Source organism: Meriones unguiculatus, chromosome 7 (assembly GCF_030254825.1).
Source record: "Meriones unguiculatus strain TT.TT164.6M chromosome 7, Bangor_MerUng_6.1, whole genome shotgun sequence".
In the NCBI taxonomy this organism is placed as follows: domain Eukaryota; kingdom Metazoa; phylum Chordata; class Mammalia; order Rodentia; family Muridae; genus Meriones; species Meriones unguiculatus.
In genome coordinates, this window is record NC_083355.1 from 76,529,767 (window position 1) to 76,555,202 (window position 25,436).

A 25,436-nucleotide genomic window follows, 5' to 3' on the forward strand; every position below is an offset into this window, starting at 1 on the left:
CCTTACGGGGTTTATGCAGAGGCACTCTGTGTTGGTCACGGTGAAAGGGTCATACTTGTCTGCAATGACCAGAAGATCAGGCACGGGGTACACTCTCAAAGCGTGGTCATATGCCCAGTAGACGGGGCACACATACAGAGGGAGAGGAGTCAGGTGTCCTTGAGATAGGATGGTCTTTATGAACTACAACAGAACACAAAACCAAGCCAAATGGTTCATCCGTGAAGGTAATAACAGTGAAACAAGTGAATGAAATGGTTAATTTCCATGACGACCTAGAATATTTGTGAATCAAGGAAGCCTTGAATCACAGAACATCAATAACCATTGCTCTTAGAAATTTTAGGGGGGAAAAAAATCTAAGTTTTCACTTATATCAGAACACTGACCCTTTTGGTCATTTTGAATCAGCTGTACATATAATAAGCTCATTTACTAATTCAGCTCAATTAAAAAAAAAAAAGCACCCAGGTTTGGTAATCTGTACTCCCACCAATCAGGAGGCTGACACAGGAGTATTGCCATATATCTGAGGACAGCCTGGGCTATAAAGCCATCAGGCACACACACGGTATACAACCCTACATACAGGTAAAACACGCCTATACACAAATTCATAAAATAAACAGATATAAAACAAAAGGTAATTTATCAGAGAAGGCTACTTACATGAGTAGGAATATCCAAATTGCTACTAGGAAAACGGACACAGTTTCTACACATTTTATTCACTAAGTCTTCACGAAAGATAATAATTTCTTGTGTACAATACTGAATTCTGAAATAAAGCAAGAGTTGAAAATTTGACTTCCTCAGGAAAAAGATAATTTTAAAGGTAAACAGTCATAAAATATGAAGGAAACCTCACTGTACTTCTCAATGGTCACCACAGCAGAGATTCAGGCAGTGTATCTTATCTGTTCCCCCATCAGTTATTTACTGAGTTCTGTGTGTGTGTGTGTGTGTGTGTGTGTGTGTGTGTGTGTGTGTGTGTGTACAGCCCTAGCCCTTTACATTTCCTATGGAAACATTAAACCACTGAGATGTGCTCCCAGCCCTGTTCTTAGCTCTTAATATGTGCCCAATACTATTCAAATGATAAGTGAACATAACAGAAGAAAAATATATGCACTTTACATTCTGATGGGGGAGGAAGGCAGAGAAATTAAACAGACATGACGATGATGTACGCTGGGGAAAAAGAGAATGGTGAAGAGGGATCACAGAGCGTACGGAAGGCTAGGGTACTAAGACAGGATTAAAGCAGGGAAGGGTCATCAGGCACAGTGACCTGAGCACAAGCTTGAAATGGACCAGCAGCCAAGGCATCTGGAAGAGGGGCACTGAAGGCAGGAGGAAGAGGCAGAACACAGGGCCTAAGACTTGAATCTGCCTTGCATGCTGGGGGTACAGAGGCTGGTGTGGATGAAGTCATTGGGGAAAGGAAATCAAAGTAGTAGCAGGGCAGGCCATGCAGGCAGGGCATGGCTACCACAGCAAGGAAGAGGGAGCCCATCTTTCAAGACAGGAGGACGACATGATATGCTTTCTTGTATAGAGAACGGACGACACAGGAGAAGGAGCAGAAACCAGAGGCCATTTTAGAGGCTACTGATCCAAACTAGAGAAGATCGAAGGTCACAGAGGTGAAAGGTGACCAGATTCAGCATTCTGAAGATGACAGGGCTACCTCAAGAGCTGTGTGTAAGGAAACCTCTACAGTTATGGTCTGAGTAACTGCAAAGATAAGGGGAAGGCCCCAGACAGGTGAGAGATGGCGCTTGGGGAGGATCGGAGTGCTCATTTATCTATCAGACATCTGAGGGAGGTGACAGTGGCCATCTATACCCACAAGTATGGGCCTCCTGAGGAAGCTGGAGATACTGTTGCCAACACACACATCCTCTATTGGTTAAATATTTGAATGTAATTAAAATCAAGTTTTCTTTTTACATACCCTCTAAGGCAGTTGAATTCAGAAATAAATTACAAGAACAGCTTTTGGGTGAGGGGAAAGAAGCTGAACACAGAATGCTCTCCTGACCTACTCACCTGCAGGGGTTGGTGGTGAACACTGAGAGCGGAACCCTTTGTCTGAACTCCTTCGTGATGCTCTCCGAGAGCGGTGGCCTAGAAAGACGGCGTGGGGTAGAATGTGTTTATACATTTTACACAACTCTCTTGACTGTCCAAAAAAAAAAAAGAAATGTGAGCAAAGATTACCTTGGTAAAATGGAGCCAAATCCAGGGTCCTCCGGGCCAGGCACAAACACAAAACGGCTACTGCATAAAAAGCCAATGGCAGCCATTAAAAACAACAGTGTGCCCCCCACCAGGAGCCAACACTAAGTCACTGCCCTCAACCAAGTCACGGGCTGCCTGTTTTGTTTTGGTTTTTGATTTCTGAGTAGAGGGCTTGCTATACAGTCTAGGCCAGCCTTAAATACGCCATCCTCTTGCCTGAGTCTCCTCAGTACTGGGGTGCTACCATGCCTGTCCACATTTCCTTAAACATTTAAATAAACTACTAAGTCTCCAGTCTAAAACTATCTGTTAGTGATAGTGCCTTGCCTGCTGACCTGCAGCTGCACTGTCCAGTCACTCAGTGAGCTTTAACTGTCCCCGGTGGGGCTGATGGACTCAATCTCATTTAATTTTATAAGTGCGCGCGTATGTGTATGCGGGTGTATATATGGGCCTGTGTCTGCTGTGACACACATGTGGAATTCAGAGAACATCTTGTGGGAGTTGGTTTTCTCCTTCATGTGGGCGTCAGGAATCACACTCAGTTATCAGGCTTAGAAGAGAGCACCTGCACCCACTGAGTCACCCTGCTGGCCCAGATTAATCTGTCTTTACAGAGGCACATAGGCCAATGCTGATCAGACTGAAGGTCCACCTCTGGACAAGTGGTGTCGCCAAAAACTATGGATAAAACTGTTACTCCCCCTTCCAAAACAGGTTTCACTTTAAATCCTGAGAGTAGTGTAACCCACGTGATGATGAAAGGATTTTATCCAGGGCTCTTTTAACACTCTCAACTTTTTCTTTCTACAAACAGTTCTTTACAATCATTGATATAAACCTCATGATGCATTTAAAAAAAAAAAAAAAAAAGGTAGCCATAGAGATCTTTACCTTTGGTGGATACTCGGGTACTCACATATTATGTCTGCCAAAGACTTTAGGGAATCTGAAAATTATAAAAGATATTTAATTTGTTAAAGTTACAGTTGATTAGATCTCTTTAATAAAATTAAAATATTACATATAATTTGTCAATATAGTTTAGGCAAATATAAAAACACTCTTAAATATTTTTTGTTTTTGTTTTTTAAGACAGGTTTCTCTGTGTAGTCCTGGCTGTCCTGGACTCTCAGTAGACCAGGCTAGCCTCAAACTCACAGAGATCCATCTGTCTCTGCCTCAAAAGTACTGGGATTAAAGATGTGCTCCACCCCACCTGACTTAGAAACACTCCTATTAACAAGATCCTCAATACCTTTCAAAGCCTGAACCTGATTTTTTCCATACGGTGCAGATGAAAAATTTCCACACAGAATAAAGCAGGTTGGAGGTGCCGGTGAGTAACCTAGAGAACAAAAGAACATCACTTTTCGAGACTAAAAATTTTGTTTATTTAGTTAATTTTTTTAAAGGATTTATTTCTTTATTTTATGTATATGAGTGCTCTGGTTGCATGCACACCTGCATGCCAGAAGAGGGCAACAGCGCCCAGTGTCTATGGTTGTGAGTTACCACATGGATGCTGGGAACTGTCTGGAAGGGCAGACAGCGCTCTTAACCACTGAACCATCTCTCCAGCCTCAGTTAATTATTTTTGAGATAGGATCTCTCTATATATCCTTAGCTGGCCTGAAATTAACAAAGATCTACCTGCCTCGGCTTTCCAGGTGATGAGATTAAAGGTGCGTATCAGTGTGTCTGGCCAGCTTTAACTGGGAGAATTGTAGTTTTGTTTTGTTTCTTTTTAAAACAAGGTCCTCCGATGTTGCCCAGACTGACCTTTAATCATGGCTCAATAAATCCCCAACCTCAGGCTCCCAGGTGACAGGGAAAGGGCCCACAGATGCACTCCACCACAAGAGCATGGCAAACATTTAGAACACAATCTCTCACAGCAGTTCAAGGATGACAGTGACAATAACGACGGTGACAATAAGTACCAGAAAACATGATGTGGAGCTTCTCCAACACTTGCACTTGGTCCAACCAGACATCAGATACAAACACAAACATGGTGTCCTTGTTCTCATCTTCCAGCTGTCTCAGTTTTGCAGAAGTCTTCACTGATGCATTAGAAGGCCCTCCAAAAAAATTAATATTTCCATAGTACGCCCTATGTAATTATAACACAGTTATCTCCTATACCATGTTCTGTTTACCAAGAAAGCAAACACATGCCAGATACGATCATGCAACAACACAGTATTGGCGAGGTGAAATACGTTGTCTGCAAATGGCTTAGAGCACACACGTGAACATAGGCTACACTGGCTGTCCGGTGTGCACGTTCTGAAAGCCGTCCCAGGGCATAGCACACACTTCCATTTTAGATCAGCTGTGACTAGCCACCAGAGGCTGTCAAGAGACCCTCAACGAGGCCTACAGCATTCTTCACAGAAGGAGAGGATGGACAGTTAACAGAACCTCACTGGAGATCCCAGCTGCTCTGCTCACTGCTGTATGCTCTCAAGCGCCAGCTCCACAGTCCTGGGAGGTGCCCAGCACATGCAGGGGGTGTAAAGTGAACTGGGGAGAGGCAGGGAGAAAGGACTCGTCTATGCTACTACGGGAGGTCCAGACTGGGGTGAGACCTTTCAGTGATGCAGCCGTCTGGGGGGTCACCTGTGGTCTTGTACGCTCAATAAAACCATTGTCTCACCAGGTAGATATCAGTACAACTGATACTTTGGGCTGTCACTGATGCCCTATCTGGGTGAATAGACCTTTGTTCAGGTCTCCTCAGGAAAGGTGAAAGCAACAGTATACTTCAGTGCCAAAGGAGCAATTTTCATATCCGCTCACTCGCTCCCCTCCCGGGCCCCCGGCTTTAGCTCCTTGCAACTTCCCCTTCTCTATGAAACAAGAGGGCACTGTCACCAGCCACCTTGGCTGGGGCCACGAATGCCTGGCAGCTCAAATGCTTCATTGTTCTGTCCATAACCACAGAGACACAGCACTGCACATTTACAGGGGTCTGGACTAGATGCCATAAATAACGAGAATTTACCACTCATGTTGATACATAAATAATATGAACCACAGCTCATTAAATTCACTTTTCTTTTTATGCCTTTATATTCCTTTTTTTTTTTCAGTTTAAAAATTTTATTTGTGTGTGTGTGTGTGTGTGTGTGTGTGTGTGTGTGTATGTGAATGTAGGTCACATTTATGAGCATTTGTGTGTGTAAATGTACGTCTGCTTGTAGAGTCCAGCAGAGGGCATCAGATCTCTGGAACTAAGGTGGGTGGGTTTCCATCGCTTTTTTAAATCTCGGACACAAAGCCTGACACCTTATAGTGACCGAGACAAACTGTGTTACGCTCACTACTGCCAATACACAAAATCCCAGAGTCTAAATCAAGCCCCTTAATACCTTGTGGTGCTAGAGGGCTCAGTGGGTGGAAATCCAAAGGCATTGACATGAAACACTTGATCTTCAAACCAACCTAAACAATCAAACAAACCAGGTAACAAGTCACTTTTATCTGCTCAGTTATCCTTTTTTGAACAGACAAATTCCTGCCACATAAAGCAATGAACTAAACTACAGAAGTCACCGATCTTACTGAACTGTCCGATCCAGAGCCATGCACAGTCCAAATTCTATACGGAAAACGTTAAACAGGTATACCCCACCCCAACTGAGTCATATTTTAGGGTCTGGTGGTGCACTGGGGGTTTGTGCACGGGTTGGAGTACAGAGAGGAGCTGCAAGGACGGGAGGTGACTGAGTGTGACCATGAAGTCCAAGTGAGCGTGACAGTTTTACGAGCACAGTGTGTCCTTGAGGGCGTGCACACCGGTGGTTTTCAGCGCACAGGAGTGGTGCAGCTTTCTCCACTGTCTAATCTCAGGGCGTTTTCCTCAGCCCTGAAAGGCTTCCTAACGGCCTTTTTCTTAAGAGTCACCTCATCATCCTGCCAAGGTCACATTCCCATCGTGAACGTCCTCCGGAATTCCATCATCGGGTGTCTTCCCCAAATAGGAACAGTTGCACTGTCACGCAAGGCCATGAACAGGGCACACACACTTACCTTCAGCCAGGACAAAGCACGCCTCGGTGTACAAGCCACTGTGGAACTGGTGCAGAGCAGATGAGGAAGAATTCAAGTCTACGCTTGAAACAGTTGTATCGCCAGCATACAGTCTGGGCCCCAAGGCACTTTTAGCTTCGTTGTGTTGTTTTAGATTTCCCTTAGGGGTTGTTTTGGTGTTGGGATGGGAGGGTATTGTGTGTTGTAGGGGAAGGTGGAGACTTGTAGCCCAGGCTGGCCTCAAAACCCCTAAAACTCCTGCCTCTGTGTTCCAAGTGCTAGGATTACAAGTGTACGCCCCCATGTTTGGCCCAGACAAATAATAAACTGCACTGCTGTGAGCTGCCATGTGGGTGCTGGGTAGCAGCTGGTACTCTTAACTGTTGAGCCATCTCTCCAGCCTCTATCTATCCATCCATCCATCCATCCATCTATCTATCTATCTATCTATCTATCTATCTATCTATCTATCTATCTATCTACTTATCTGGAGATAGGCTCTCACTGCGCAAGTGTCTATCTATCTATCTATCTATCTATCTATCTATCTACTTATCTGGAGATAGGCTCTCACTGCGCAAGTGTCCTGGAGCTCACTATGTAGACCAGGCTGACCTTAAACTCACAGAGATCTGCCTCTCTGCCTCTGCCTCTGCCTCCCAAGTGCTGGGATTAAAGGTGTTACACTATCATTCCTGGACAGAATTTTTTTTTTTAAAGGATATAGCTTTACTAAGGTCCAGCTGCACTGTTCCAGTAGGATCTTCTAGAAAAAACTTCCCCTAAAAAAGAAATTAAATGAAATGTAGTCACACTTGTATAAAAAAAAAAGAATGCCATTCCAAATAACTAACATACTACCCAGTGTGACAACAGGATGCATCAGAGAAGCGGCTCTGTAGATACGAGTGATTTCATGTTTGTTTACTGGCAACCTCAGACAACAGCATACCTGAGACTCACAGACAGTAAAATTTGACCGTTGCAGACCACAGGGTGACAAGGAAAGGCATGGCTGGTTGCCACTGGGCCTCACCAGATGCCTTCAACTAAGAGAATGACCCCCAGAGCCCCAGGATGTGGTCAGCAGCTTGGTCATTCAGAAACTCGGTGTCAGTTCAAACAGAGGCCACTGCGGTCTACCTGGAGGCTACGCAAATGAACACCTGGACAGTCTTTCCCACTAATGCCGCAGGAAAGCCGACACAGGTGAAGAGGTTAGCCACGGACTGTTTTCTGTGAAAAACATGCTCCAGTGTTTTCTATGAAAAAGCACTGCTGCGGCCACGCATCGCCACCTCCAGTGCAAAAAAAAAAAAAAACATGTCAAACTTAACTTACCTCTTTCAACTGGGTTATCATTCCAAGAACAATCACGTCACCAACTTTGCTTGTACTACCCAATAAAGTTTCTATTGTTTTAAGCTAAAATAAAACAGAATAAAAACTTAAAGACTAAAAAGCATATTCTAATTTTTTTTTTTTACAAGTGTTGAGAACACATTTTCTGACATGCAGCTGCTTTACAGTAGAAAAACTAATCAGCAAGTTTAGTTTTATCCTACAAAAAGCTGAAGGGTGAAGTGTGTATACTAATGAACAGAAACAGCCAGGTGTGGTGGCTCATGCCTGTGATTCTAGCACTCAGGGTGGCAGAGACAGGCAGATCTCTGTGAATTCCAGGCCAGCCTGGTCTACAAATCAAGTCCAGGACAGCCAAGGCAACAAAGAGAAACCCTGTCTCGAAAAAAAACAAAACAAAACAAAAAACAAATGTAACCAAAGAAGACAAGTGTAGGCAAACAGGCAAATACATAAACATAAAATAAACCTTAAAATTAAAAAAGTTAAAGTGTCACTCAAATAATCAACAAGTTTTTTCAAAATTTATGTCCTAATTATATATACTATTTTTTTAAAGTTGTTATTTACAGTCTCAACCTGATAATTATACTTTATATCAGAAGCCAGAGCTGGTGGTGGTATACGCCTTTAATCTCAGTACTCTAAAGGCAGAGATAGACAGATCTCTGTGAGTTAAAGGCCAGCCTGGTCCATGTAGCAATGTCTCAAAATCAGAAAGAACAGAAAAAGATTACGGAAGTAACAATAATTAGGGCACCATCTTGTTGTGGTGGTATAGCCTTGGCTGGCCTGGAACCTACCACGTTGACGAGGCTAGCCTCAAACTTCCAGAGATTACTCAGTGCTGGGATCAAAGGTGTGAATGAAAGAATATAAATATTCAGCTTCCTTTATCTATGGATTCTACCCCTGAGGTTTCAACTAATTTTGGCTCAAAAATATTTGGAAAAAAAAAAAAGTTGTATCTATATTGATTGTACACAGACCTTTTCTTTAAGTTTTATTTATTTATTTTATGTTTATTGAGCACTCTATCTGCATGTACACATGCACGCACAAAGAGGGCATCAGATCCTAGTGAACCTAGTAGAGATGGTTGCCGGGAACTGAACTAAGGACCTCTGAAGAGCAGACAATGCTCTTAACCACAGAGCCAACTCTCCAGCCCTCTTTTCTTTTATTTAAACACTACCAGGGATCAAACTTAGGTGCTCATGCAGACTGGTGAAGTGTTCTAGTTCTGGTCAAGGGTACCACGGAGCTACATCCAACAACTACATGAACTTCATTCATTCATTTATATATTTATGGTCTTTTAAGAGAGGGTTCCTCTGCGTAGCCCTGACTGTCCTGGAACTAGCCTCAAACTCATAAAGATTTGCCTGTCTCTGTCTCCTGAGTGCTGGGATTAAAGCCGTGCGCCATCACCACCACCACCACCTGGCTGAACTTTCTTATTCATGCCATTATATTCTAAGCAAAAACTTATATAGCATTTCCATTGTATTACATAGTATAAGTGATCGAAGGATGATTAAGTATACAGGAAGATGCACAGGTTACATGCAGCTAATATGTCGTGTGATATAAGGACTGGAACAGCCATGGATCTTGGTGTCCTCCGGCTCGGGTGCTAGAACCAGCTGTTACATATGCTAAAGGATGACAATTTTGTCTCCAAATGGCTATTAAAGAAGAGTTAAGTTGCTCACAATTTTCTGCAAATACAAACAATACTTGATATTTCTGTACACATTGCTTAGTCTACGACATGGGCACAGCTGTTAGCCAACTTTCACAGCCTCCAGACGTGATACTGCTACATCAAAAAGCTTTTCTAAAAATTAGCAGGTAAAATTTCTTTCCTCTTTATCACACTGTGTTTTTAACACAAATAATCCATGTATACTTTGGAAGCAATTAAAAAAACACAGGCAAAGAAGAAATCCAGACATGCATAGTCTCATCACTCCACATTAATCACAGTTAAGGGTTGATGTTGGGGGCTGGATGATGGCCTAGTGGCTAAGAGCACTGGCTGCTCTTGCAAAGGAGCCGGGTTTGGTTCCCAGCACCCACGTGGGAACTCACCACCATCTGTAACTCCAATGATAGGAGATCCAATACCCTTTTCTGGCCTTCATGGGTATGAGGCATACACACAGAGCACAGATTCACATGTAGGAAAAATATCCGTACATGGGGCTGGAGAGATGACTCAGCAGTTAAGAGCACTGGCTGCTTTTGCAGAGGACCTGAGTTCGGTTCCCAGCACCCACATGGTAGCTCACAGCCACCTGTAACTCCAGCCTCATAATGTCTTCTGACCTCCTCAGGCATGAGGCACACTCATGGCACACACACAAATACAGGCAAAACACTCATAGGTGTAAAAATTAATTTAAAATTTTTTAAATAAATATGAATTTAAATTTTAAATAAATATTAAATAAAGTTGATGTTTGGAATTCTACAGAACATCAACGTGAAGCAACAAAGACATGAGAAGGTATGATTGTTTTTAGAATCAAGCCCAAGGCTTTCTACGTGCTAGGCAAGCGCTCCGCTGCCCAGGTGCACCCCAAGCCTTCCAAATAAGTATGAAAGACACCATTCTTGTTGTTTATAAAAGAAAGTTTCCACTTAGATTCTATTAATACAGTCTATTTAGGGATCTGCTTGTTCTTAAGTGCAGCTTAAAGAAGAAACAAGCCGCGAGAGACACAGAACGAAACAGGAAGGCTGAAAAGAGCAATACATTATTTAGCCATGTAAGTCTAAAAAGTATTTTGACAAAGAGGAGAGAAAGTATCGCATGCTCGCATTAGAAAGCTAATACACAAGACACAGACAGACTTTGGTAGGGAAACATTGAGTCATTTCCAAAACGACACAAATTATACTCTAATACAGCTAAGCACAGAAACTGTCAAATACTATTAGTGTTTCTCTTGGTGTGCCACCACTGAACACTAATTTTTGTTGTTTTTTGTTTCTTTGTTTGTTTGTTTGTTTCTGAAACAGAGTCTCATGAAGCTCAGGCTGGCTTTGGACTCACGACAGAGCTAAGGGTGAGCTTGAATTCCTTACTCTCCTGCCTTCACCTAAGTGCTGGGGTTTTAGGCCCACACCACTACTCTCGCAAGCATCATTCTGAATATCATCCCGTATTCCTAATTCCTAATCTCTAACAGACTACTCAGCATAATGAATTCTGACCTACCATGGCAGAGAACACTGAGGAGTTGGGGCCCCCTTCAAACCCACTTAGAACCTCAGGAAAATGGCAAGGCCCAGACGGAATCAAGGGCCATCCCTAAGCAGGGTTCTGAATGCTAGAGAGGAAGGCAGAGCCACAGATAGCCTGACCAGACTGCTGGAACTAAAGTGACAGTGCTATCTGGGGATCGCCCTCTAAACTGGGACAGTGGAGGCTGCACAGTCCAGCTCTCCTCCCCTCAAGCAGCAGCAACCCTAGGCCCACCTGCACCCTCACAGTCTCTCTTCATTGTTTCTTCAGTACACTGGGAGGTGGGGAGGTACTGAAACCAGCATTCCCTGAAGTGTTCCTTACAGTGGATATGGCACATTTCAGTCCACAGATCTGTGGTCTGTGGTGGTCAAGAGAAGGACAGGCAATAGCCAGTATTCTGAGTGAGGGCACGAAGGGTAATGAAGCCGCCCCCAAAGGTGTGCAGGGCTCAGTTTGGAAGCCAGAGACCACATGGACGTTTCCCTGGCACTAGGCCTGCTCCAAAGACGGAGCAGTAATTCTGCTAAAGATTTACAGGGCCCAGCACACTAGACACGGCCTCACCAGCAACAGCCAAGTAGCCCTGCCTACAAACCAGTTGAACAGAAACACAAGTTTATTTTCACTTGAAATTCAGTGAATTAACCGTGCAGTACATGCTTTTTTAATCCCAGCACTGGGAGGGAAAGGTATGTGTACGTTTTGGGGGCCAGCCTGTCTACACAGCAAGATACAGGCCAGCAAGGGTACAAAGTGAGACTCTATCTCAAGCAAAAATTTTTTAAAAAGTAGCCCATAGACTCTCCAAGTGGGGTCCCTAGTAAGGGAAACAGGCGCTTTCTCTGGCATGAACTCAGTGACAGGCTCTCTGATCACCTCCTGGGGGGCAGTGCAGCCTTGCCAGTCCACAGAGGAAGACAATGCAGCCAGCCCTGATGAGACCTCATAGGCTAGGGTCAAATAGAAGAGGAGGAGGACCTCCCCTATCAGTGGACTAGGGGAGGGGCACAGGGGGAGAAGAGGGAGGGGGCCACAGCCAGGCTACAAATTGAATAAATTGTAATAAATGATAATAATAAAAAAACAACAACAAAAACCTGAATGAATTAAAAGTAGCCAGGCAGGCAGGACAGCTGTTGGGGAAAGTACCTGCCACCTAGTCTTAATGGCCTGAATTCAATGCCCAGGTCCCACAGGCGGAACAAAGAACCAACTCCTGCAAGAGGTCCTCTCACTCCTGTGTCATAAGCACACAAGTACACACTAAAGTAAGTGTACAAAAGGTAGCAATAATATTACACCTGTATTAACACATACACTCCTTCATTAAGACAAACCTGGAATTTGCTTCCGCTCTCCTCGGGGTTCGAGCCTATCACCGGAGGGGTGAACAATTCATGTCTGTGTGTCCTCTGTAAAAAAGAGAGATCCTTATGAATTAGCGAACTAGACTGCAACCTGCCTGGGCTACTTTGTGGGTTCTTTTTTCTTCCACTCTTCTCCACCCTTTCAACACCCTAACACTAGATATGAGAGGGGGAGAAAAGGATAGAGGAAAAGAGAGAGCCCTAGATAAAGTCAGGGTTTGGAAAGGGAGCGATATTATCTCTAGACTCCTTCCTGCCGATGAGGGGTGTCTAGCTCCTTGGGGCAAATTTGATCTTTGTTGTCAGGATAACTTTCTTCCTGTTGTGCGTGACTACTTAACCAACCGTGACCAACTGCAAACAACAACCCACCCTACCTCTCGGGGGTCCCAGAGACGTCCCCAGAATTCCAACTATTACACAGTGGTAGGAATTATCTGTAGCTGGCAAAATCACAGCCCTGCTAGAGCTCCAGGCAAATCACAGCCACCTGCTGTGAAGCAGCCCCACATCCCCACATCCCCACCCCTGGGATCAAAACGAAAACATTTTTAGAACATTTGTATGTTTTTAAAGAAACCAAAAACTCCAAAATTGTCACTACACTAGACATTTAAGAGAAAGATTCCTTAAAACACTGAAGATAAACAATGACCCTAAGCTATCACTGTTGCTTACTCTCAACACATTTGAAAACCCCTATGAATTTAATAAGCATGCAAACACCTAGCAATTCCCCAACTGCAAACCCAGGGGCTTGCAACAGGTCGGCAACTCTACCACAGAGCCAATCTCCAATTCCTATAGCAACTTTTAAAACAGAAGTATTAAAAAACCTGAGCATGGAAGCTAGTGAGAGAGAAAAGTCACCATACAACACAGCTCTGTGAGGGCTGGCTGTACACTAGGCCAAAGAGGTCATCTAACAAGACCCAAATACAACATGGTGAGGAAGAAAAAGACAAGACAATTCAGGTGAAGAAATTGAGGAGTCCAAAGGAAGAGGGACATGAGTAAAGGAGCATATGAGAAGCTCTGTATTAGCTAATTCTCTCATCCATCACTGCACCCAAATCCCCAACAAAAAGCAGCTTAAGGGAGGAAGGGTTTTACTTGGCTCACGGGTGAGAAGCATAGTCCATACTGACCATGAGGAAACACAGGGAATGCCTGGCCTGGCCACTTAGCTCGCCTTCTTGTTTGGTTTGTATTTAGTCTGGTGATGGTGCTGCCCACACTGGAGTGGAGAGGGTGATAAATTCCTTCACCCGCCATAAGGAGCCCTCATAAACACATCCAGTGGTAATTTAAAGCATTTCTTGGTCCAGTCAGGTTCACAGTTAAAATTAATAGTCTATGGCCGCCCTGAAAGCACCCACTCTTATCAAGATCGACTACCACCCCATACAGAGTTTAGTGTGAGTGTGCACGCGGTGGACTGTTAGAAGATGCACAAGCAACTACTGAGGGAACTGTCCCTCTCCTCTCATCACGCACTCATGCACTCACGCACTCTGGACAGGCTGGTGCCCCATTTCCCCTTCTGCAAACAGCCCAGGCCTAAAAGATGAAAGCAGAGGTGGACAGACTCAAGGACGAGCAAGTACATTAAGTTATGCCAATAGGAGATACGTTCAAGACTTTTGCCAGGACTACAGGAAGAGAGGACCCTTTCTGACCGCTATGGCTACTAGTGGCCATTTTTGTCACTCCCTAAGGAAAACTTGTTTGAAAGGATAATCTTTGGCAAAAAGGTACACTAGAATCCTAACCTGGCAACATATCAAGGCCAACATGGCTCCCATCTTTTGTTCCTGACCCAGGTGATGAGAGGGTCTAATAAAAGGATATGAAAAAAACAAAAGCTGAGTACAGAAAAGACGGAGGCCTTGAGATGTCCGTTGTATGAGCACCTGGATCTAGCCAGGCTTGAAACCACAGCCCTTTAGTCTTTCTGGTAATACAGGCCAAACGAATATATTCCTTCTTAGGTTTTAGTCTGTTTGAGTTTTTCACAACCTTAAATTAAAAGGACACTCACAGGAAGAGTTAGGGATGTGGCTCAGCTGGCAGAGTCCTTGCTTAGCATGTACCAAGCTCTGGGTTCCATCCCGAGCACCACAGAAAAGTTGTCCACAGTGGTTGGTACACACTTGGAATCCCAGCACTCTAGAAGCAGAGCAGGAGGATCAGAAGTTTAAGGTGGCCCTACCTAGTGAGTTTGGGGCTGGTCGGAGAAACACGAGACCCTCTCTGGGAAAATTCTGAAGTAGAAAAATGACAAAATCAAGTTTGTTTCCAAGAAAATAAATACTATAAAACTGTGAATGGACCTCAGTTCACTTCTATCCATGCCTGAGGACACAGAAGAAGGGCTAAGTGACACACTTAAAACAACACTGCAGGCTGAAATACATGAGGAGGGTCTGGGAATGCTTGCGCATGCCTCTCACGTCACTACTCGGGAGACTGAGGCAGGAAGTCTTTAGCCTGAGGTCAACCAAGGCTACACAGTGAACTTGACACCAACCTTACCTACCCAGCAGAAGCATGTCTCAGACACACCAAGAGGGAGAAAGACAGACTGACAACTCTTCACATCTCTGTAAAAAGCATGAGGCAAATGTTGCAGAGGAAAAGGACAAAGAAGTAAGCTTTGGTAGAGAAAGAGATGAAGCAGGGCAAATTCAAGGCAAGGTAAATTCAAGTTACACAGAAGATACACTGCTCAGTGGCTTGAATAAGGAATAAACAGCATCCAACTGGAGATCAAGAAAGGCTTCAAACGGCAAGACATTGTATGAGCGTGGGTTGGCAGAATTAATATTGTGAAAATGGCTATATTACCAAAAGAATCTATAAGTTCAATACACTCTCCATCAAAATTCCAATGGCATTCTGTATAGAAACGGAAAAAAACAAACAAACAAAACTAAGACCTACAATTCTTATGAAAGTACCAAAACCCTGAATAGCAAAAGCAATCCTGAGCAAGAACAACACCCGATTTCAAACTATGCGACAGAGCCACAGTAACAGAGCCTGTAGGGTACTGGGACAAAAACAGACATATCAACAAAGGGCACAGAATCCAGGACCCAGAAACACACCCATGTCACAACTGTCATCTAATTTTCAACAGGTGCCAAAAACACTGAGCCTGAATTCTAACTCAACTCTCTACATGTGCTCTTTGGGAAAGTCATGAACCCTCTCTAGCTTTCAGCTTGCTCACTCGTAAAATAGGGGTCATGCTGGCATTCGTGAGTCTACTCTTGCTAGTGGACTCAATCGCAGAGCCCACTGACAGTCTACAGAATGACTCTTTTTTAGACAGGGCCCTACTATACAGCTCCAATGCTGGTCTCAAACTTGCAGCAATCCTCCCGCCTCTGCAATCTCAAGTACTGGGATTATCAACGTGAGCCACCAAACCCAGCCTTGAATGACCAACTTTAACATATAAAATTGCACCCTTTAAATATCCTTGAGATTTCCCAAAGCTCCTTTTCCTCCCCAATTTACCGAAGTTCTCCTTGTTCCCAACTTACCTGGTGTAAAATGGTATATCGTTCACGATAAAGCTCAGCTTTATCTCTTGCAGTTCCAAACAGGGTTGGTGCAGCATGATTAGTCATTGATAGACTAGAAATAAAGAAATGTCGTTTAAAATATTGATAGTATATATTATATATATGCATGTATGTACATGATATTACACACACGCTATATATATATATATATATATATATATATATATATATTCCCCGTGGATAAGAGCACCTGCTTCTCTTGCAGGGGTCCTGAGTTCAATTTCCAGCACCCATATAGTGGTTAAATAGTCTGTAAATCCAGTTTCAGGGGATAAAACACCCTCTTCTGAACTCCATGGACACCAGGCATACATGTGGTATATACTCACTCACACATGCAGGCAAAACCCTCATACACATAAAATAAAGAAATCTTTAAAAAATTTTTATATCAATAAATAATACACGGTATACTTACGGAAGAAATTTTTTTCTTTCTGAATTGTAAATAAAATGTGGAATATCAAAAGCTCCAATGATATTGAAAATATGCTCTCTGAAAAACAACCCATAAAACACAGGTCTGACTAATTAAAATACAAGTATTATAAACATTAGCAATTCACATTATCATCTTTTGCATATAATACTTTCACATTTTCTTCAAGCCATGTACCAATTTTTTGAAGTGTCACAAACAGTAAGAGGATAAAGCTTTTAGCTCGTGCATTCTCCTTCTGAAAGACACGAAGGTGACAGGTGTGCCGTCGCCTCCCACCCCCCACATCCCTGCTAGGAGGGCGGAAGCAGCAGAATCAAACTCCTGAGCACAACCTAGGCTAGATGGTGAGACCTGCCTCAAACAAACCGCTAAACTGATGCTCAACTTAATCCATTTATGGCACACAGACTATTAAATCAGAGTGGTTGGAAACACACCATGTCACGACTATAATCTCAACGGAAAAAATAGTAAAGACAAATCGCTTAATAACGAGATTCATAACGTAGGCTGTGACTTAAACTGAGACAAGCAATGACAGCTTCTACAGTAGAACTGTTGGTCGCTAGTCGCTTTCCCGTGAAAACAAGCACCCAGTCAGCCTCCCACAGGAAAATGCCAGCTTTATGCACGCACATTGTCTCGTCGACTGACTGACTGCACTCCTGGACTGCCGCCTCCACCACACCTCGCTCGATCATGTTTGACGACACTGAAAAGGAAGCTCAAAGTCAGCTTTAAAACAGGCATGAAAAGCCGGGCACACAGCTGTAATGCCTCTAGGAGGCAGAGGCAGGCGGATCTCTGTGAGTAAAAGGCTAGCCTGCTCTACAGAGTGAGTTCCGGGACAGCCAGGGCTACACAGAGAAACCCTGTCTCAAAAAAAACCAAATAAAACAAAACAAACAAACAGATAAATAGAAAGACAGCCCAGTGGATAAGAGGATTTGTTCTATTCTTTGGAGATAGAGTTTGCACTGTGTAGCCCCAGCTGGCCTGGAACTCTTCACTTAGACCAGGCTAGCCCCATAGTCACAGGGCTCTACCTGCTTCTGCCTCTGCTAGGATTAAAGGCATGATGCGCTACCATACCAGGTGAAACCAAACATCTTTACATGCGTAGCTCTTTTCTTGGAAATAATATGCAAAAACCAATTTTGGGATTTTTGCAGTAGGTCGAGTATCTCTTATTAAAAAATCTTTGACAGCAAAAGTGCTTTGGATTTTTAACTTTTTCAGATTTTATAATATCTGTCTACTATACAGAAATGAAATGTCTTGGGGATAAGACCTAAGTCCGAATATAAAATTCCCCTTTAAAAGATCTATTTGTTTGTTTGTTTGCTTTGCTTTGCTTTGAGACAGGGTTTCTCCACACAACAGTCCTGCTGTGCTGGACTCCCTTTTTAGACCAGGCAGGCTTCAAACTCACAGAGATCTGCCTGCCTCTGGCTCCCAAGTGCAGGGATGAAGTCATGCACCACCACTGCCCAGCCTGGATGGGCCTTTTTTGAAACAAGGCTTCTATATTTCAGGCTGGCCTTCTGAGTAATGGAAGTACAAACATTTGCCAAGTGCTCGGCTTTTTATGCTTTCTGTACAGCTTACAAATAGCCTTGAGGAAGCTAATTGTGTACAACACCGTGACTCATCACATCAGGGCAAGTAAGGAATTTTTCCATTTGCAGAATTCTTTTACACTCAGAAAGTTTTGAGATTTGGGGGCATTTCTGATTTTGGATTTTCAGCTTTAACTAAACCTGTCTATAGAAAATATTAGGTCAGGAAAACTGTAAAAGCCACATGTCAATACCTTAATTTTCTGTGGTCAATTGCAGACACGATACCTCAAAATATAATCAAGGGCCTTTGTTTTCTAAAGACTACTTAGTGGTAGCAATGTAGCTTTAAGTTCTCTGAGCTTCTGGCTTCAGTGAAGTTGGAGAAGTATAACTTCTCCATTCATTCATTATAGACCTGGCAAATGGGTAGCAAGGTCTTTAGTATTTTACAAACTTTATTCTGTGAGACAGGTGCTTCACAGCACTGATGTCAATATGCCTGCTTTTTCCCTCTGGTTGGTTGGTTTTTGAGACAATCTCACCGTGTAGCCTTGGCTGGCCTCGAATTTACTATATAGACCAGGTTAGCCTTAAACTCAGATCTGCTGCCTTTGCTTCCCCAGTGCTAGGATTAAAGATGTGTGCCACCACCCCTAGCAATATGCCCATTTCTTATTGATGAGAACGCAACTTTGAGTACTAGCCCAAGAACACAGCTAAACAGGTGGTTTGAATAGGTATGGCCCACAGAGACTCAATTTGAATGCTTGGCCTATGGGGAGTGGCACTATTAGGAGGTGTGGCCTTGCTGGAGTAGGTGTGACCTTCTTGAGGGAGGTGTGTCACTATGGGGGCAGGCTTTGAGGTCTCCTATGCTCAAGAGCTGTCCACAGTGAAACATAGTTTTCTTGCTGCCTGCAGATCAAGACATAGAACTCCTCCAGCACCATGTCTGCCTGCATGCTGCCATGCTTCCTGCCATGATGGTAATGAACTAAACCTCTGAAACTGTAAACCAGTCCCAATTAAATGTTTCCAAGAGCTGCCTTGGTTATAGTGTCTCTTCACAACAATGAAACCCAAACTAACACAGAAGTTGGTACCAGGGACTGGGGAATTGCCTGGGATGGACCTGACCATGCTTTTGCTTGGAGGAATGTAGATTTGGGGACTTTGGGTTAGAAAAGCAGTGGAATGTTTTGAGTGCAGCTTAATGGGCCTGGCTCAAGAGGTTTCAGAGAAGAATTTCAGTATGTCTAGAGATTGTTCTTGTGATATTACGGTGAAGAAGGTGGCTGGTTTTTGCCCTTGTCCAAAGAGTCTGCTTGAGAGAGACTAAGATTTAGATTAATTGTATTGACAAAGGAAATCTCAAAACAGCCTACCATAGACTCTGTCCTGTAGTCCACTCTTCTGAAGAGCATTTCGATGAACCGTAGCAAATGAGAAAGAAAAAATACAAAATGTATGGTTCAAGGGTTAAAGGGGAACCAGGAAGTAGAATAGATCTCTGACTTCAGGGTCAGCCTGGTCTACAGAGCAAGTTCCAGGACAGCCAAGTAATCTGTAGTAGTGAAGGAAAGCATCAAAAACAGCTGGTGAAGATGTAACTGAGTGAGGGGCCATGTTCCAGCCCCAGCAAGCAGCAGAACTTGGCAGCTTAGGCCACATGGTTCTAGCTTTAGAGTCAAGGACAGAAGAAGGGGTTATAGAATCTCCCTCCACAGCTAAGGAGGGCCGCTGAAGCCAGTTGTGTGGCCGGGGGGGGTCCCTGTGTGGAGGCCCAGGGAGACCATCGTGTGAAGCTGAGGCATGGATTGCCTCAGAGACCTCAAGAGGTTGGAGATGCTAGAGCCGTGGGATACCTGCTGGGGAAAGCTGCTAACAGGAGTGGACCCAGCCCAAGAGAACGGAGTCTACAAAGCTGAAAGGAGTTGGAGATCTGAAGAGCACTTTGACATCAGACATGGAGATGCAGAGCTTAGAGTTCATTCAGTCTTGCTTTGGTCCAGTATTTTCTCACTGTGCTCCCTTCCCTGTTTTGGAATGGTAATGTATATGCTGTATGTTGGAAGTATGTGACCTGATTTCTGATTTTGATTTTTATGGGGGGGGCATTCCTTTAATCCCAGCACTTGGGAGGCAGAGGCAGGTGGATCTCTGTGAATTCGAGGCCAGCCTGGTCTACACAGTGAGTTCCAGAACATCGGGCTAAACCAGAGGAACCCTGTCTTGAAAAACCAGAGAGAGAGAGAGACAGACCGAGATTGCATGAATCTAAGAAGAGACTTTGAACTTTGGACTTTTAAACATTGTTGAGACTGATAAACTATGGGGACTTTTGAAGTTGGAGAGAACACATTTTGCACTATGTTATGGCTACAAGCCTATGGTGGCGAGGGAGTGGAATGTGGTGTTAATAGATATGGCCCCATAGGACTTGTGTGTTTGAATGCTTTGACCATGGCACTATTAGGAGGTGTGGCCTTGGAGTAGGTGTGGCCTTGTTGCAGGAAGTGTATTACTATGTGGGCAGGCTTTGAGGTCTCCTATGCTCTTGCTCCACAAAGTGTGGAACAGTCTCTTTCTGCTGCCTTCCAAGCAAGATGTAGAACTCTCAGCCCCTGCAGCACCATGTCTGCCTGAATGCTGCCATGCTTCCCATCATGATGATAATGGACTGAACCTCTGAAACAGTAAACCTGGCCCAGTTAAATGTTTTCCTTTATAAGAAAACATTGCCTTGGTCATGGTGTCTGTTCACAGCAATGAAACCCTACCTAAGACAGACAGCAGCACAAATTCAGGCCAGACTGGAAAGTGTACACACTTACTCACTCTGTCTTCAGGCAAAATAGCATACATTTGAAATTAATATATAATGATTAACATCAATCATGATTTTCTACATGTTTACTGGAAAGGAATTTCTAAAGGAAGACTGTGTTTAAAATCCTGCCTTCAGCAGTGAAAAGAGAACTAATTCTTTCCTGCGTCATGAACTGCATCACCTCCTCCATCACTGAAGATGTTCTCCATAACATGAAAGTGAGCTAAGCCTCCTATCCTGTGGGCGGTACAAACACTGAAGCATTTCTCCTTGTTGGGCTGCTGCAGGTAGTGGCAGGGGAAGTATTTAACAGACAGACAGGGAAGTTTAGGCCTTCTCCCCCCCCCCCAACATTTAGAATATCTAACTTAATAAGAGACACGGGTGCAAAGAGTAAGAGAAGTGATCGTTAAGGATCAGATCAGGCCAACAGCAGAGTTCAGCAAGTAAAAGCACTTGCCATGATGACATGCGTTTGATCCTCAGGCCCACAAGGTAGGAGAGAACCCACTCCAAAGCTGTCCTCTGACCTCCACATGTATACTGTGGCGTAGGTGCACACATGCGCGTCATTGTATCATCATCCATACAATTCTTTAAAGAACAAGATCAAATTCAAGAAGTTAAATACAGAAAAGAGGCTGTGGTGAACCCACCTCCCCAGGAGATGAGGAACTACAAAGGAACCATTAAGGAACAGAATACCCTGAGGTCACGCCTGAACTAATTCCTTGGGAAAAGATACTACCACGTGAGTATCTCGGAGCTCTAGGGTATCTTACTAATGGAGCCTCAGTTTCCATTTAAAATTACCTCAGAGGTCGCAAAGCTGTAACAATTTAAGCATCAGAAAACATTACTTACAGGACTGCTTTTCAACTGCATCGATGATCTTTTCTAGGGTCTCGTCAAGCTCCAGTTCAGTGACAGACTGAAGAGCTTCCGTGAGGTACTTGGTGGCTTCACTAGTGAGAGAAAGGAAAGATGAGACCCTAAGTGTCCATTCACTCTTCCCTTCAAGTGGTTCTCATTTTGCCTACAGTTTCTGAACAAAACCACCCTTCCAGCCTTGGCTAACAAAACTGTTTTGTTTGGTGGTGGTGGTGGTGGTGGTGATGGTGGTGGTGGTGGCAGTGGCAGGAAACTGTTATTTAAATCTTAGAAAATACAAGCTTTATAAAAAGTCAGCATAACAGAAAACTCAGTTCTCCCTGTAAAGCCTGAAGTATCAAGGCTTGAAATAGTTAATTCAAAAATAAGCAAACAATTAAAACAACAAATCCCCACAGATCACATTAAAATACCTTAAAAAAAAAAACTAAACTAAACTAAACTAAATGAGCTGGCTATCCTGGACAACCTGACCCCATCATGACTGGAGTGTATGAGGTATGAGACCCAAAGCTAAAACCCCAACTTAAGTCTTACTCTGTTTGTTTGTTTGTTTGTTTGTAACAGGGTTTCTCTGTATAATCCTGGCTGTCCTGAAGCTCACTGCGTAGGCCACGCTAGCCTTGAACTCAGAGATTCACCTGCCTCTGCCTCCTGAGTGCTAGGATTAAAGGCGTGCACCACTACCAACCAGACAGACTTTAGTCTTGTTTGGGTTTTTGGCCCACAGAAAATGTAGGCTAAAACATGAGTGCAGTTTTAGTCTCTAAACCGTAGGGTAATCTATTACACGGCAATAGATAACACTCTTCCCACAGTAAAGCCCACGGTGTTTTACTCCACACAAGGTGTTTCAAAGCTAAAAGATTTGAGTGTGTGTCTCACTGAGTCAACTAATGAGCTTCCAACAGCTTAATAATGGTACTTTTTTTATTATTAATTACACTTTATTCTTTGTATCCCCCTTGTGGTTCCCTCCCCCTTCTTCACGCATGCCCCTCCCCAAGTCCACTGATAGGGGAAGTCCTCTTCTCCTTCCTTCTGATCTTAGTCTATCAGATCACATCAGGAGTGGCTGCATTGTCTACTGTGGCCTGGTAAGGCTGCTCCCCCCACAGGGGGAGGTGATCAAAGAGCAGGCCAATCAGATTATGTCAGAGGCAGTCCCTCTTCCCATTACTATGGAACCCCCTGGTATCTCCCTCCTTTCCTTCTGGACCCAACATTCTTCCTGAACTGTCATGTGCTACATCTGTTCAGGGGTTTTAGGTTATCTCCATGAATAGTCCTTGGTTGGAATAATGGTACATTTTAAGTGAAAGGAAAGAAAAGCCAATTGCTCAGTTACTCCCCTGTTTAAAATTCAAGGATTAACCAAACTAAATTCATCACTTTCTCCCCCAGGAAAACCCAGACTGACCAACCCTTGGACACTACTAGGCAAAACATAAACTTTAAAGTTTCATAAAGCTCATTTAGGAAAACAAAACAATAAACTACATAGAGAAACTCTGACTACATATTCAAACTCTGACTCAAAAGAACTCAGCAGGTACCCTGTATTATAAAACATAAAGACATTTAAAATATAAAGCAAGCTCTTGGAGATGTTCATTCCACAGGACTAAAAAGACATAGGCAGGAAAACTTCCTTTTGAGCAAGCTCTAAACTAGGAAAAGTACAAAAAAAAAAACTAAAAATGTTTTAAATCTATCCAATTTTTAATTCTCCTGAAAACAATGCGAATCCCAAACAGAGACCACAACATAAATCCCATCAGCCAGGCAGTCTGCTTTGACCTGCTTTGACCCTGCAGAGGCGGGGTCCCACCTGCCGTCTTCCCGGGCTCAGTGCGGCCGGGACGACACGGCCCCGCCCAGCCCGGAAGCAAGGCTTGCGCCCGGTGCGCGGAAACCTAGAGAGGCTCTGTAGCCTCAGAGGCGCCAGGCCGACCTCGCCTCCTCCAGGAGAGCATTCCAGGGGTCTCCGCTGGCCCGGGGCGCTGCGGCGGGACTCACCCTCTGAGCAGCAAGCCGCGCAGCTTGAAAGCTGAGACCGCGCGACTCCGCAGCCGCTCCGGCGCCATGTTCGCGATTTGGCGCCACCGCCGAAGCCCCGCCCCCTCGTGGATAGACACGCCCCGTTGCTCCACCCCTATCGGCGCGCCCCGCCCCTATATTCTGGGCCTCCACAAACTCCAGATCCCCGGGGGAATCTCAGATGCTAAGCCTAAAGCAGGAAGCCACTCGCGGGCTCGCCCTCCTGGGGAGTGAAGCAGAGTAGTCTGAGTGGGAACAAGCATTCTTTATCCCAAGTGTCCTTTTGAACACTCAGCTGTCTCAAACTCAGCTACCCTCTGCTTGTACCTTCTCTGACCCTAGCCAAGCTTCCCCGCACCCAGGATCTTCCCTTAGGAGAGTTACAGGGTAGCTCTGTTTAGCGGTTCGACAAAAGCTCTGGAAATACTGTCTTCACTGTTTTCCTCAGCAGGTCCTCTTCTACCACTCCTGTTCCACAAAGCACTTTATTGGAGGGCCTGCTCACAGTGCACTGTCATTAGCAACTTTAAATGCATTAATTGATGTGTTACATACATCAATTAGCAATGTCTCACTTTTCCCACGACAGAGTTTTGTTTTTTTGTAACCGGTGGAGAGACAAACCAAACATTATAAAGGGTTGGCTTGAGGTGAACTGTCAATGAGGTGGCGCTGCTCTTGCTGTGTGTTAGCGCATGCCTTTAATCCCAGAACTGAGACGGCAGGGTGAGGCAGACCTCTGTGAGCTCCCAGGCAACTTGTTCTACATCGTGACTTCCAGGCCAGTCAATGAATCAGAGTAAGACCAAATAAATAATAAATAAATAAATAAATAAATAAATATGCTTGCTATGGAGGTCCATCAGTGAGGGCAGGCTTTGAGATCACGTAGCTTCACCCTGCTTCCAGCTCTCTTCCTCTGCTTTGTGCTTACATGTGAAGGTGTTCTGCCGATTGTTGCCATGACTCCTTCCTCTGCTTTGTGCTTACATGTGAAGGTGGGAGCTGTCAGCTTCCTGGTTCTGCCGATTGTTGCCATGACTCCTTGCCATGGCGTAGTGGGTAAAAAGTGCAAGCCTGAGGAGCTGGGTTCTAATCCCCAGAGCCTACATAAATCCAGGTGTGGTGGTGAGAATCTAATCCCTGCAGCATTCCTGTAGCCAAATAGAAGGTTGGACATAGGGTCTTTGGAAGTTCATGAGTCCCAACAGTGAAGAGCTAAGTGACCCTGTCTGAAATGAGGTGAAAGACAAGGATGGACACTGATCTGACCTCCACATGTATGCTGTAGTGGCACACACGTCATGTACATACATGGATACATCATAATACACACCCACAATTAAAAGGGTTAAATTGTCCTGGTTATTAATTATGCCCACCTCTCCCAGGAGTATGCTGTATGCATTTCTCCACTGCAGGAGGACATTCCGGGACACACCCTGCATGCACTGGAGAGTTCTGCTGAGAGGACAAGCCGAGAGGCAGTCATATGTGGTTGGACGAGACAGGAGCCTGTAAAGTGACCTGTCTTGATTAGACCTATGACTACCGAACAGCACAGGCTGCCCGGGGGGCGATGATGAGATCACAGAAAGCTTTAAAAAGTCAGGGTAAAGATAAATTGCTCTCTCAAACATCCAGGGGATGGGGTTGGGGGGTAGGAGCTGTGAAAAAGTACAGTGTCTCCTGAAAGTGAAGTGGATTATAGAGAACTGAATAAAGAAGTGGCCATGGTGCCCCATTCCACTCTTTTGTCAGAGCAGTTAATACAGGAGATGGGATCTCTCCATACTGCACTTGAAGCTTGC

General features: G+C 44.3%; 1 protein-coding gene across 2 annotated transcripts in view; it reads right to left on the reverse strand.

The window, feature by feature from the left end:
• Pole2 (DNA polymerase epsilon 2, accessory subunit) overlaps positions 1–23,722 on the reverse strand; it is a 29,300-nt gene extending 5,578 nt beyond the window's left edge. The window contains exons 1-17 of one of the 2 annotated variants that reach the window (XM_060387569.1): positions 23,605–23,722; positions 21,559–21,659; positions 16,939–17,014; positions 16,279–16,356; positions 15,819–15,912; positions 12,238–12,312; positions 7,624–7,707; positions 7,008–7,064; positions 6,283–6,331; positions 5,622–5,694; positions 4,188–4,360; positions 3,503–3,592; positions 3,139–3,193; positions 2,224–2,280; positions 2,053–2,130; positions 670–778; positions 7–183 (exon numbers count right to left, since the gene is read on the reverse strand). In XM_060387569.1, the coding sequence (XP_060243552.1) occupies positions 7–183; positions 670–778; positions 2,053–2,130; positions 2,224–2,280; positions 3,139–3,193; positions 3,503–3,592; positions 4,188–4,360; positions 5,622–5,694; positions 6,283–6,331; positions 7,008–7,064; positions 7,624–7,707; positions 12,238–12,312; positions 15,819–15,912; positions 16,279–16,356; positions 16,939–17,014; positions 21,559–21,659; positions 23,605–23,672 (1,494 nt within the window). In that variant the 5' untranslated portion in view covers positions 23,673–23,722. Of the gene's footprint in view, positions 1–6; positions 184–669; positions 779–2,052; positions 2,131–2,223; positions 2,284–3,138; positions 3,194–3,502; positions 3,593–4,187; positions 4,361–5,621; positions 5,695–6,282; positions 6,332–7,007; positions 7,065–7,623; positions 7,708–12,237; positions 12,313–15,818; positions 15,913–16,278; positions 16,357–16,938; positions 17,015–21,558; positions 21,660–23,604 lie in introns of both variants that reach the window. The other variant, XM_021650933.2, reaches the window with a different exon arrangement.
• Between the last annotated feature and the right edge of the window lie 1,714 nt (positions 23,723–25,436).